Genomic DNA, 14,303 nt, shown 5'->3' with positions numbered 1-14,303 from the left:
TCTTAAAGGGATAAGGGGTGTCTAATTTTGTTTAAAATAAGAGAGGAAAATTACTAGAAGCAAATAAAGAGAATTACGTGACTTAAGTCTAGTAATTGAGGCATTCCATGAAATAACAACTTAACATACATTATGTTGTTTTTCTGTTTCCAGGATATATTGAATCCTTAATAGCACATCTCCCTCCTGACAAAATGTTATTTACTTTCAACAAACACAGCATTCTCTAGAAATATTTGAATGTCGGTTTGTGCATTGCTATAATATAACCAGATCTAAAATGTTTGATGTAACCCACTTCTGAGGATGGGATGCCTGGAAGGCGGAGTTATGTTATCCCTATGATATGATATATGGCACCAAGGGAGGTCTTAAATCTAAACTTAACCTAAATTCCAGACTATGAATGAACACAAACAACTCCTGTACTCTGACCGAATTGAAACCTGGAACCTCATGGACTGTAACCAAAAGTTCTGATCCCTAGACCATGAGGCTGGTCAAAAATGTGTTGTTATTCTACATCAGTACAGAGCACCCTGGGGCTAGCTCTCTTACCCATGGAGGAGACAATGCACTATGGTGCATTTGTAACTGCTAGCGGGTATGCTCTCTACCTCTTCCTGCTGTACAATGGGGCACACAAGACTGCTCCGCTTACCATTTACCCATTTCAGCAAGTGCTGACGACCACTGTTCTACATTTTATTTATTTTTATTTATTTATTTAATAATAACATATACATAAAAACGTTACATTAAAATACCCCGAAAGAGCAAAGCTCGTGTTCGGGGACAGTTCCGTTACATAGATATACATACTTTGTAGACAAAATACTTAAGAAAAAAGCTCACATAAAGATTGTAATAAAATTAGTAAATAATAATACTAATAATAACTGAGTGAAAAAAGAGACGATGTTTAGATTGATGGATTAATATTAAATTATTATTAGTAGTATAATTAGTGCAGGTCATGTTGACATAGTAACCAAGATAAAATAGAAAAATACACTTAGGATAGAAATAAACTTGTTTTACAATACATGGTACATAATATATATATACAGGGAAGTCTGTCATATAAATTTTTTAATTCTGGATCTGAAAATTTCATTGCTTAAAGTAGTCAATTCTGGATGAAATTTTATTATCGAATTATATAGCCGTGGACCATAATTTGTACTGTGTAGTAAAGCAGCAGATGTGAAATATTTAGGTTCAACTAATTTAAGAATTTCATTTCGTCTCGTATTATGAGCATGTGGCTGAGCTACAAATTTCGTTCTATTTTTATGATAGAATTTCATTAAAGAGTATTCATAAATTTGGTCAATTCTAAAAACATTCAATTCAGAATGGATCAAATTTGTTGGATAATCCAGTCGCCTTTTCAAACAAATTTTGATTATACGTTTTTGCAACATAATTAGAGGAAAAAGAGCAGTTTTTGTAATGCCTCCCCATCCAATTATACCATATTGGATAACAGATTCAACTAGAGCCAAATAAACCAAACGTAATACGTGAGTAGGCAAGTAATGGCGAAGGTTTACAAATTTGTAAATTGTTTTACGTATTCTGTTACATAAAAAGGTGATTTGTCTATCCCATTTCAAGTGCTGATCAACAATAATTCCCAGGTATTTCACATCTACAGATTCTTTCAGGCAAGGGCATTTACAGGTTGTAGAGAGTTTACAAAATGAGTTGTGGATTATTAATTTTAAATGAGAAAGTGATTTCAATTTGTTCAATCCAGAGACTGTTAAAGAAAATGGCACCAAAGTAGTTTTAGTTATATTTAGAGATAGCAAATTTGCATCAAGCCAGTTTTTGATAAAATTTATACCTACATTGGCATGTTTATAAGTGTCCTCCCAAGTTAAACCACTGAAAATCACCACCGTATCATCAGCGTAAGAATAACAGGAGCCATTATGTACTTTCAAATCAATGTTTAATAAATCATTAATATATATTAAAAATAGAATAGGACCTAAAATTGTTCCCTGAGGGACACCTATATCAATATTTACATTTTCACTGATATTATCATCAATTTTGGTTACCTGAGTTCTTTTGTTTAAGTATGATTGAAATAACATATGCGCAATACCCCTGACTCCTATATCAAATAATTTGTCCAGAAGTAAACGATGGTTCACCGTGTCAAAAGCTTTCCTTAAATCTAAGAAAATCCCTAAACATTTAGAACCGTTATCCAACTCCTGCATAATTTTACCAGTGACTTCAATAATTGCGTCATCCGTAGATAATTTATTTCTGAAGCCATACTGATGTTTGGAGAGAATTTCATTTTTCTCTAAGTAATTTACTAATCTGTTTTTTAAACATTTTTCTAATATCTTTGAGAAGCTAGAGAGCAAGGATATAGGTCTATAGTTATTCAGACTTTTTCTTTCCCCTGACTTATGGACCGGTACAACTACAGCATTTTTCAGAGATTCTGGGAAAACTCCTTGGGTGAGACATAGATTGAATACATAAACAAGCGGTTTTAATATATGTTTAATGATAATCTTTAATGTGTTATTTGTAATTTTGTCGATTCCCGGTGAGACATTATTTTTTAAGGATTTAACAATATTATAAATTTCTTCTTCGGTTACTGGTGATAAAAACATGGAGGAAGATGCGTGCTTATTATGGCCACTGCAATAATTTTTCGTGTTAAATGCCGATTTGTTGATGTTCGATGCAATGCTATGTCCTACTTTTGAGAAATATTTATTAAATTCATTAGCTATGTCTTTTTTGTTTTTAAATATTTCTCCCTCTTCATTTAAAATCTCTGATATGATACTATTTTGGTTCACATTTACGTCTGTGGCTTCATTAATAGTTTGCCAAAATTTCCTAGGATTATTTCGATACTTCTGAAATTGAGATTGATAATACTGAGTTTTCATGTTTCTTATAATAAGAGTTAAAGTATTTCTGTATTTTTTGTAATAATTTATTAGATTTATATTATCAGGTTCTTTTCTAATATTTCTGGCTAATTTGTCTCTTATACGGATTGACTTAACGATACCTGTGGTGATCCAGGGTTTTATTTTTCTTAATTTAGAAGATATTTTAAAGTAAGATACATCTATGCTTATGTCTATATAATTAGATATTAAATTTTGGAATACTTGAAAGCACAATTCAGCATTTTCACAGTTAAGCACGGAATCCCAATTTTCTTTTTCTATAAGCGAAATTAGCTTATTGTAATTTATGTTTCTTTTTATATGGAGAGGATACTGAGATGTATTAGAGTTTTTAATTCCAATTTCGAATAATGCAATAACTGCATAGTGGTCGGTAATAGCACTACACAAAACAGCAGGTACAAATTTCCAGTTACTCTTTGTTTTAAAAAATATGTGATCAAGGCAAGACTTAGAATCAGGCCGAGTGATAGAGTGTAAAAATTTGACAAAACCATATTCGTGTAAGATATTCATGTACCTATTGCCAGTACTGTCTAATGAATCATTATATTTATGTAAGTCCGCCGAGTTAGCTCTGTAGTAGCATGTCAGCCTTCAGACTAGCCAGCCCGGGTTCGATTCCCGGTGGGGTCAGAAATTTTTTTTGTAAAATTTCTATTTTGGGATTAGGAAAGATGACAGTGCACAACTTCTAATCACTAAATTTTACACTAATATGCCTGGGTTAAGTCCCAAATCTCTCCGCAGCGCATATGAAGGGAAGGCATATGTCACTGTTGATAGTGATTCATCCGTCGGATGAGGACGTTAAGCCTGGCGGCCCCCTTGGTGCTATTCGACAGGAGTAGGCTACATGCTGTCACCAGGTTTCCCCTTTTCCCTTCCTCACCATCATCATCATCATCATCATCATCATCATCATCATCATTCTCACCCATTCTCTACACTACACTTACGCGAACACTTAAAATACACTCACCCTAGTACACGACATAACTCTTCACAGATACACATCATGCATAACGGGCCCGCTGAAGTGGTGTGCAACTTGAAAATGGGTCACAGTCCTGCCATCTATCCACAGTATGAGGAACCCGAATCACGCAAAGTGAAGTGGGTAGGCATTAGACACACACATTATGTTTATAAAATGTCTTTTAAAAGTACAGGGTGTAAATAAAATTTAACTTTTCTTACCTCTAATTTCAGGACTGCTGTTTATGACATGAGGAATAATGCCATTATATATTATATTTGCATGTGAAATTTGATGTTGTGACCTTTAAAGTCAGATAATAAGATTGCAATATGTATGTATTTCCTTGTTTATTGTTACATTTAATTGTGTGTGATGTAGGAAATGTGCTCTGTTGCAGGAAGTGAGTGTTGTAACACAGGTGGCTTCTTTGCTGAGTGGAGAAAAGGTAGATGCTGTCATTTGTGTTGCTGGAGGATGGGCTGGTGGAAATGCTGCATCCAAAGGTGATAGTTTACTTCACTTCATTGATTGAGTAGTAGTAATAACTTACTTACTTACAAATGGCTTTCAGAGAACCCGGAGGTTCATTGCCGCCCTCACATAAGCCTGTCTTTGGTCCCTATCCTGAGCAAGATTATTCCAGTCTCTACCATCATATTCCACCTTCCTCAAATCTATTCTAATATTATCCTCCTATCTATACGGAGGGTCATGTAAGAACAGTTCCTAAACAGCAAATATTGCTGTCTTGTCATTGTTGCCAACTGTCACCAGATATCACACGATCCTACGCCTACTGAATGACTTTTTTACTTACTGTACTTTACCTTATGTTGGAAGGTTATTCTAAACCAGTGTTTCTCAAACTACAGTCCACGGACCACCTGTGGTCCTCGAGGTCTGTCCTTGTGGTCCTTCAAAAAAGACAGAAGAAAAAATAAAATTCAAACGAACTGCGTATCGCACTATAGCTTAAAATCTCAGAGTTTGGAAATGACACAGAGCAAACGAATTTAACTTTTTCTCCCAGTACTGATATTTTATGAAATTTATTACCCTACCCATCTACCAACTTCCCACTCTACTCTCATAACAAAAGAGGGATTTAAAGCACTATAAACGTGGTGTTTCTTGTCATCTTTTCCCTGCACATCTGGCGCCACACCTGTAACCCAGCCAGGGACCATCCTAATTCATAACAGAGGACCAAAGTACCGAATCTTAATTCTGTTTTAAAATATAAGTATACTGGTATTAAAATATGCTACAAAAATGATAAATTTCCTTTCGAAGGGAACAAGAGCAAGGTGGTCCGCGGGACTGTTCTAATTTTAAAAAGTGGTCCCCACTTCAAAAAAGTTTGAGAAACTCTGTTCTAAACAATTCGATTATTTGTAACATATTTTCGTATGCAATTATACGGGAAAGGGATCAATATGTTAGGTATTTTGTCTGGCAACATGAAATTCATTGGTTTGACTAAACAATTGATTCACGAGACCTAACCTAAAAATTTATTTTGTTTGACGACATGAAATTATTAGCACTAACTCCGAAAACTGAATATCACCATGAAATGTATGCTTAAGAATACTTACTCCTAATAATTTTGTTTTTCTAGTTATAATTGCTGTCTCTGTGAGCAGAACAGAATGCCAGTAGAGGAAGTTATCCCCACTCTGCAGCACACTTTACGCGTTCTTGGTGGAGTGGCTGTCATGTTTTTTCCTCTTTTTGACATTATTGTAATAAAAATCTAAACACGAAAGAAATTCATTAAAATATGAAATGGTATTTCTATTGATTACCCACCTGCATTATCACACCCAAGTATGTTATATTTATTTACACTTATCTGACTATAGTTTAGATTTATAACAACAATGCAACTCATAAAATAACTATTATTGGTAGTATTAACATTAATACTGATATTAATTAATTATTAGTATATTCAAATTTCACTAGCTTCCAGTAACCGGCTCAGAAATCTTGTACAATTTTAATTTCAAGGAACTCCAGTAATGACAGCATCTGTCTCTGCTGCCAACATAACAGTTACAAAATCACTACAATTTATAGTATTTGTTAGTATCGAAATTCGAAACTAAGTTGGCAAAGAAAATTTAACTTGCAAACTAAAAAATCACCACAATCCACTAGCATATATAGTAGAGATGGGTAAAAAAGCTGGAACAGTTTATTTGGAACTGTTTCGATACGAAACAGTTTCGTGAAATAACCTATTCCAACTGTTCCAAAGAGTGTTTACATGCTCCAACGATGCACATGATTCCAAGAGATAAATAGTTCAATTTCTAAACAGTTTTCCTCTTCTTTGCTGTCTGCAAAGGCCACGTGTAGCACTATCATTGACCTCCAGTCGAAAGTAGATATAATATTATCCATGTTCCACACGGCCTTCGTGCAACAGTAGCCTATGTAGGATCGCGCAATTTAATTGTACGAATCAAATTCCCTAATAAATCTAATATTAATTATTTATTAGCTTTCCATTGATGGAGAATATGTTCATGGTGTGCTAACATAGTACTACTTACTTACTTAGTGGCTTTTAAGGAACCCGGAGGTTCATTGCCGCCCTCACATAAGCCCGCCATTGGTCCCTATCCTGAGCAAAATTAATCCATTCTCTATCATCATATCCCACCTCCCTCAAATCCATTTTAAAATTATCTTCCCATCTACGTCTCGGCCTCCCTAAAGGTCTTTTTCCCTCCGGCCTCCCAACTAACACTCTATATGCATTTCTGGATTCGCCCATACGTGCTACATGCCCTGCCCATCTCAAACGTCTGGATTTAATGTTCCTAATTATGCCAGGTGAAGAATGCAATGCGTGCAGTTCTGTGTTGTGTAACTTTCTCCATTCTCCTGTAACTTCATCCCTCTTAGCCCCAAATATTTTCCTAAGAATCTTATTCTCAAACACCCGCAGTCTCTGTTCCTCTCTCAAAGTGAGAGTCCAAGTTTCACAACCATACAGAACAAGCGGTAATATAACAGTTTTATAAATTCTAAGTTTCAGATTTTTCGACAACAGACTGGATGATAAAAGTTTCTCAACCGAATAATAACAGGCATTTCCCATATTTATTCTGTGTTTAATTTCCTCCCGAGTATCATATATATTTGTTACTGTTGCTCCCAGATATTTGAACTTCTCCACCTCTTCAAAAGATAAATTTCCAATTTTTATAACTGTGGTCGTGCCAGAGAATCAGTCCCATTCCGAGGCTTATTTGAAGGATTCGTAACAAGCTGTTTTTTACGGTGAAGGGTTGTTAGCCCTTCGCCCAACCCCCAAGCTGGAAGACCACCCCTCATCGGCTGTCCGCGACTGCTTATTCAATATATTCACGCGTTAACATAGTGTTAATTATTAATATATCGCGAAAAATATCATCGGCTAATGTCATCGTTATTAAACTATTTTACTATTTTTACTAAAATCGATTCATTTTGAATTGTAGTTATTTTTACTGTACCCTTAACAGTAACCTACGAAAAATGACTTTCGTCGTCATAATACACTGAACAGCTGATTTAAAGATGATTGAAGGGCTTTGAAACATGTTCCCGAAGCAGATGAGAGGTTGGAACAGTTGGCACTGATGTTGTAAACATATTCTTATGAAACTGTTATTTTGGAACAGTTTCGTTCATGAAACACAGTCGAAACTTTTTCTTAAAAAGAACAGTTTATCCAATCTCTAATATGTAGTAATGGGGGAAAAATTATTAGGTTTCATCCTTAGGGTATGAAGTAAGCTGACCTGGACTATATGTCTTGGTTTACCCAAAGGTGTTTCGCCTCTCAAGTAGTAATAATAATAACAACAACAGCAGCAAGATAATAATACCTTACGTTCTATGTATAAATTCAGAACTGGTGAAAAATGCGGATCTGATGTGGCGGCAGAGTGTCTGGAGCTCGACTATTGCTGCATCCATTGCGGCACAGTTTCTGAAGGATGGTGGCTTGATATCCCTCCCTGGTGCAAAGCCTGCTCTTGGACCAACTCCAGGTAAAATCACATAGTGATTGTGTGGTGTTCAAATGCATTTCGAAATAGTATGCAATGCTTCGGCTCTTATATGAATTATTTAATCCTGGTAAGTTTCTGTCTAGATCAGTGTTTCCCAACCTTTTTAAGTTCGCGGCACCCTTAAGAATAACATTAAAAACTGGGGGCACCCTTTCTTGAATTAAAAAAAAAAATAAGTTTAATATATTCATTTATTGAAAGATGATATAAGTAACATACATCATAACGCAATACGGTAAACTTCACTACAATCACTTAGTAAAAATACATCAATTTTATATATTGTTCTGTCGAAGTCTCGGGAATGTTCGTGAAGAAGCGAGTACTCTATACTAGTATACTGAGTCGGGAATGTTGGGCAGGGATTGGCTGTAATGCCATCTGCCGGAGCCGGATACTAGTATAATTGAATCATCGAAAGGAATCGATCTGTAGTGCACGAGAGTAATTAATTTGACTAATTTAATTAATTTTAATTAAGGCACGTGTTGAAATGTTTTCTTTCGTTGCCTGAACTGCATTTGTTTTAAATTCAGTTCATTCTTTGAGGCATTTGGCTAAGAAATTCATTAATTTATGTAAGTGACACTACGTAAAGATTCATCTTTATGGACGAGGAAAACTTATTAAAAACAATTCGTTTTTAATTTGACTTATTTTATTTCAAGACCTTACAAGACTTTAGGTTTAAGTAGACAGTAATTTTTTTGGTTTATTTCAATATCTCGCATCACCCTAGGGTGCCGGGGCACATCGATTGGGAAACACTGGTCTAGATCAAAGAGCTATTGGCTCGTCATTATTATTGTTGCTTAAAATAAGATAAAGTCTACGAGTTTTCATATATCACAAATTCCATGTTTAGTATAGGTATCCTATAAGCAAAACTCACCTCGAACTCATCGTGTTGCGCATGCTGTACCCCTCTTACCCCCTGCAGTAGGCTTGAGAACATGCTGGGAACAAGAGCATACGTCCTCTGCGCGAGACAGTCATCCCCGCTGGTTTCTGCAGACTGAGTTTTCCTTGTTGGATGCCTATAGTATAAAAATTTGTTTTGCTAAGTTAAGGGTATATGTACGTGAACAACCAGAAATATTTTCAGAAAATGCAGGTTCTAAATTTCTAAAATTTTATAAGGAAATGAACTCACAATTGGACAAAAAATTACAAGGTACCACAACAAGACTTATTAGAACTTAAATATCTGATAAAAGAATAAAAAAGGTTACTAATAATATATTTTAGAATTCACTTTTTACTTTAAATTAAATTTTTCAAAATTTGAAAATTTTCTCACATATTATTTCATAACTGCAGAACCATTAGAGCTAGAATTCTGAAATGTTGTACACTGATTTAACATGCAATTATGCAAAAGGTAGACTACAATATTACCCCCCCTTTTTTTTTTTTTTTTTTTTTTTTTTTTTTTTTTTTTTTTTTTTTTTTTTTGCGACACAGTCATGCCTGCTGGTTTCTGCGCACTGAGTTTTCCTTGTTGGATGCCTATAGTATAAAAATTTGTTTTGCTAAGTTAAGGGTATATGTACGTGAACAACCAGAAATATTTTCAGAAAATGCAGGTTCTAAATTTCTAAAATTTTATAAGGAAATGAACTCACAATTGAACAAAAAGTTACAAGGTACCACAACAAGACTTATTAGAACTTAAATATCTGATAAAAGAATAAAGAAGGTTACTAATAATATTTTTTAGAATTCACTTTTTACTTTAAATTAAATTTTTCAAAATTTGAAAATTTTCTCACATATTATTTCATAACTGCAGAACCATTAGAGGTAGAATTCTGAAATTTTGTACACTGATTTAACATGCAATTATGCAAAAGGTAGACTACAATATTACTTTTTTTTTTTTTTTTTTTTTTTTTTTTTTTTTTTTTTGGAAATAGAAAAATTAGGTCGCAAAACATTATGTAAATTGTAATATATTTTATATAGGACAAATAAAAAATTAATTTTATTAAAGTAAACAACTCTACATGTCTTAGAGTAGTCTACTTTTCAGAAATAAGTGTTTATTACATGCAGGAAAAATGTCAGAGAGACCATAACAATGTTATGGCTACCAAATGATGTAACTGCAGATTTTTTTTTTTTCGTACTTTGATAAAACTGGTTTGAAAAATATTATTAGTAACCTTTTTTATACTCTTATCAGATATTTAAGTTCTAATAAGTCTTGTTGTGGTACCTTGTAATTTTTGTCCAATTGTGAGTTCATTTTCTTTTAAAATTTTAGAAATTTAGAGCCTGCATTTTCTGATAATTTTTGTGGTCGTTCACGTACATATACCCTTAAGTCGTACTTTCTCAAGAGTTTCCTACAATAGCGGTTGCATTTTTTACAAAATATTAAATAACTTGACTACCACTTCATGTATTTTCTTCAAGTTTTTCACACTTATTCTACATGATTTTAGCTTCAATTTGATATATAATATATCTAGTAACAATGAATATGTTTGAAAGTTTGAATTTTTCAAGGAAAAATAATTGTGTTACAAAAAACATGATTTAACCTAAACTGAGAAAATAATAGCCATTTACTATTTTTTTCCTTGCATCTAATGTCATAATCTAAAGATTGGTCGTCAATCAGCATCACAGCTGACTTCATAGCAAATTTTATAGATTTTAAAATTTGCATTAAACAGAATTTGTTTCTTTTTCAATGTATTTTTAGTAGAAAGTTGCTCATTTTTCATTCAAATTTAACCATTGTGGTCAAACCTCTAGTGCAGCGGTCATCAGCACAGAGCACCCTTGGGCTAATGTCTCTTGCCCATGGATAAGAGACTGCACTATGGTGCATCTGTAGCTGCCAATGGATATGCTCTCTTCCTCTCTGCCTGCTACACGACTGGGCATATGATGTTGCACTGAATATCCTTTACCTATTTCAACGAGTGCTGACAACCACTGCTCTAGAGATTATTACAAAGGACAAGTGTACAAAATTTTAATGAAATCAGACACGGTTCTTGAGATATTAGGTTTTATGTATCGAAAAATGTAATTATCGGGAAAATGAGTCTTTTTATTAGATACAATATGAGCTATTCGCTCTGAAAATCTGCAGGGTTATTTCACTTCTATCCTGTATATGTTTCTATTTCTTATTGACTGCTGCTACTTTAATTCTGGACTCATTCTTCAGTTCCATTATTGACTTGCAGGTCGTTTGGTGTATGTTGCGTGGGTTGGTTTTTGTTGTTGACTAATAAGAGGTTTTTTTTTGCGAGCATGTCTGCAATTTCATTGGCAGAAATTCCACAATGTGAGGGGAACCTTTGAAGGACAATTGATTTATCATTATGTTATTGTTGTTGTTTTTTTCTAATGCCAGGCTTTTGACAATAAAGTCATTTGACCTCTAAAAATGGCAAGTTTTAGCCGATTTAAGTGAACACCATATTTTAACGTTTTGGTGGCTACTTCATTCACACACAACCCCCAGAATGTCTGGAGGACCACACCTGCTGTTGGTCGACAGGTCCATTGGACCTAGCTGGGAGATCTTGTTGATCACCAGCTTTCCCTCCTTAAGCCACTGGAGGACGATTTTAGTGCCATGGCAGGTCAGCACTAGGAACAGAAAAGTAGAAAGAGGCGGAAGGAAAGGGAAATGAACCCCTAGGCCTCGAATGCTCTAATGCCGCCGGGGTGGAAGAAAGTAAGAGTTCAGTCAGAGGACTGGATAGGAAAGGGTAAAGAGGGAATTAGGTATTGGATAGAGGAAAATTATACCAAATTCAGGCATTAACTCATCAAGCTGACCAGTGCTAATTGATGAGTAGCCCCTCCCTTTAGTTCAGCTCGTAAAATTATGCTTATTAACAGCTGCACCACGGGAAGGTAGGGATGGGACATAGGGTGTTTGTCCAGGTTGGTTCCTTAAAGCCTTCAATGGGAAGGATTAATGGCCCTCCCCCCAGTATCCGACAGATACCCTTTTGCAGCCTTTATCATTATTAATTAGTGTGGTTATAATTTTGTATTATTAGTTGTTGTTTTCTAATGCCAGGCATTTGACAATAAAGTCTTTTGACCTCTTGCACTCCAATATTTTTCAAAGATATTATCATGACCAGCCACTGAGGCACAGATTTTGAGGTGTTCCGAATCCATTTCTTGGTTTGAGTTGCACAATGGGCAGTTAGAGGACTGATATATTCCAATTCTATGCAGGTGTTTGGCCAAACAATCATGGCCTGTTGCCACTCTAAATGCAGCTACAGACGATTTTCGTGGTAAATCGGGAATTAACTGTGGATTATAATGCAGAGAGTTCCATTTTTTCCCTTGAGATTGTGTTATCAAATTTTGTTTGTTGAAGTCTAAGTATGTGGATTTAATAAATCTCTTCACAGAGTAATACGTAGATTTAGTAACAGGTCTGTAAGTAGCAGTGCTGCCCTTCTTTGCTAAAGCATCCGCATTCTCGTTTCCCAGGATTCCACAATGGGATGGTATCCATTGGAATACAATTCTTTTATTGAGTGATATTAATTGAGAGAGCATTTTAGTTATTTCTGCTGTTTGAGATGGTGTGTGTGTTTAGAGACTATTGATAGAATAGCTGCTTTGGCATCTGACAATATAACTGCATTCTTAAATTTATTGATGTGCCATTTGTATTATTAGTAGTAGTATCTATTGCCCAGGCACTTGGAAGTTCTCCATTCGCCTTCTAGCTTCCCAGAATAATTTAGAGTTCGAATCCAGAAGATTTGATGCCAAAGCAAGACATTTTCGAAGATGTTCTTGATTCATCAAAGAATCTTCTAGGTTACACAGGATGCATTTTGGCGAACAAAAAATTCCAATTTTAAACAGTTGTGCTGCTAAACAGTCATGGCCAGTTAGCATTCGAAATTTTGCTACTGCATCATGTAGAGAATCAGGTATATGTTTTTTTTTCAGTAACCAATATTGACCAAGATTTATTTTATATTTAATCTTCCTCAACTTGGTGAGGTTGCCAAAGGCAAAGAATGTTAAACAGTAACATTTAAGATGACATTAAAAATGTTTTACAAGAAATTTGTTTACAATAAACTAAAATTTGCAGTAGATAATATTTCACATAATGAAAATTTATAAAAAAAATACAGATAAAAAATAGAATGAGGAAATTCAACTGTAATTTGAATTGGAATACAAGTGTCGCCGTAAAATCTGCATAGAACCCTTCAAAGCTATCATAGAAATTTCCTTAATTGTTGTTGTTGTTGGGACTCCAAATTTATGACAGAATGACACAAATTGTCTTGTTATGGTCCCTCTAGTGCCCACCATCAATCCGATGACTTCTATATCCATGAGTTTATATGGAGTTTTGTAATAAGGGATAGTTGGTTCAAAAATTGTCCTTTTCTCTAGATCAACCTCCTCAGGTTGATTCTGATGCGTCTCGAATCTGATGGTCGAATCCAGAATATAACCTTTTGTCTCTCCAGGTTTAAATGTTATAATATCAAATGTTGCTGTTTTCTTGAAATTTCTTTAGAATTTTGATTTGAAATTGTGTTTGTGTGAACAATTTGGCACTGTGATAAGATATCTTTTTCAAGGGTACTTGTAATATTTTAGTTCATTTCTTTGCCAAACAATCTGCAATCTCATTGTCTGATACCACATTGGGCAGAGATCCATTGGAAATGCAGATTTTTATTTTGTTTTGTCAGTATGTGTATGGATGATTGAATTTATGCGGTTTTGGAATTTGTAGGCATATTGATTGAAGCTATAGCTTGGATTGCAGAAATAGAGTTGCTAAATTTAACAGCATTTTTGAACATATTAATTTGATAAATAAGTTGTGTTAATGCCCTGTTGATTGGTGCAATTTCTCTATCAAAGTGAGTAGAAGGACTCCCTGTAGACGAATAAAAACTGAATAATTTGGTTCATCATTTTGATATTTGGAGCCGTCTGTATAAATGTGTAACCAATCTGTGTCGGGGTAGAATGTACTTGTAGTTTCAAGAGCAGTCTGTTTTAATTCAAGTGTAGACGATTCTTCTTTCTTCAAATCCTTAATTAAATTTGTATTATAATTTATATTGTCATATTGTAATGGTGATGTACTGTAGGTAATAAGAACTATTCTGGTTTAAAATTAAAATGAAATATATCTCTTAGTTTCTGGATTGCCTGTAGAATTTCGTATAATAGCTTTTAAATAAGATGTACTTCCTGTATAAATCGTATGACAACATCTTTTATTAGATTATTATTAGAGGGTGGATGTTGATGAAAAGT

General features: G+C 34.4%; 1 protein-coding gene across 1 annotated transcript in view; it reads left to right on the top strand.

Annotated features, from left to right (window-relative positions):
• The window catches only part of Dhpr (dihydropteridine reductase), a 34,689-nt gene that overhangs the window by 14,156 nt on the left and 6,230 nt on the right, over positions 1-14,303 (top strand). Inside the window, exons 3-4 of the mRNA XM_069832686.1 lie at positions 4,340-4,445; positions 7,851-7,991. Of these exons, the coding sequence (XP_069688787.1) occupies positions 4,340-4,445; positions 7,851-7,991 (247 nt within the window). The remainder of the gene's footprint in view (positions 1-4,339; positions 4,446-7,850; positions 7,992-14,303) is intronic.

This window comes from Periplaneta americana, chromosome 8, assembly GCF_040183065.1.
Source record: "Periplaneta americana isolate PAMFEO1 chromosome 8, P.americana_PAMFEO1_priV1, whole genome shotgun sequence".
In the NCBI taxonomy this organism is placed as follows: Eukaryota; Metazoa; Arthropoda; class Insecta; order Blattodea; family Blattidae; genus Periplaneta; species Periplaneta americana.
Note: the sequence above shows the minus strand (reverse complement) of the source record. Positions and strands in the feature narration are given on the sequence as shown.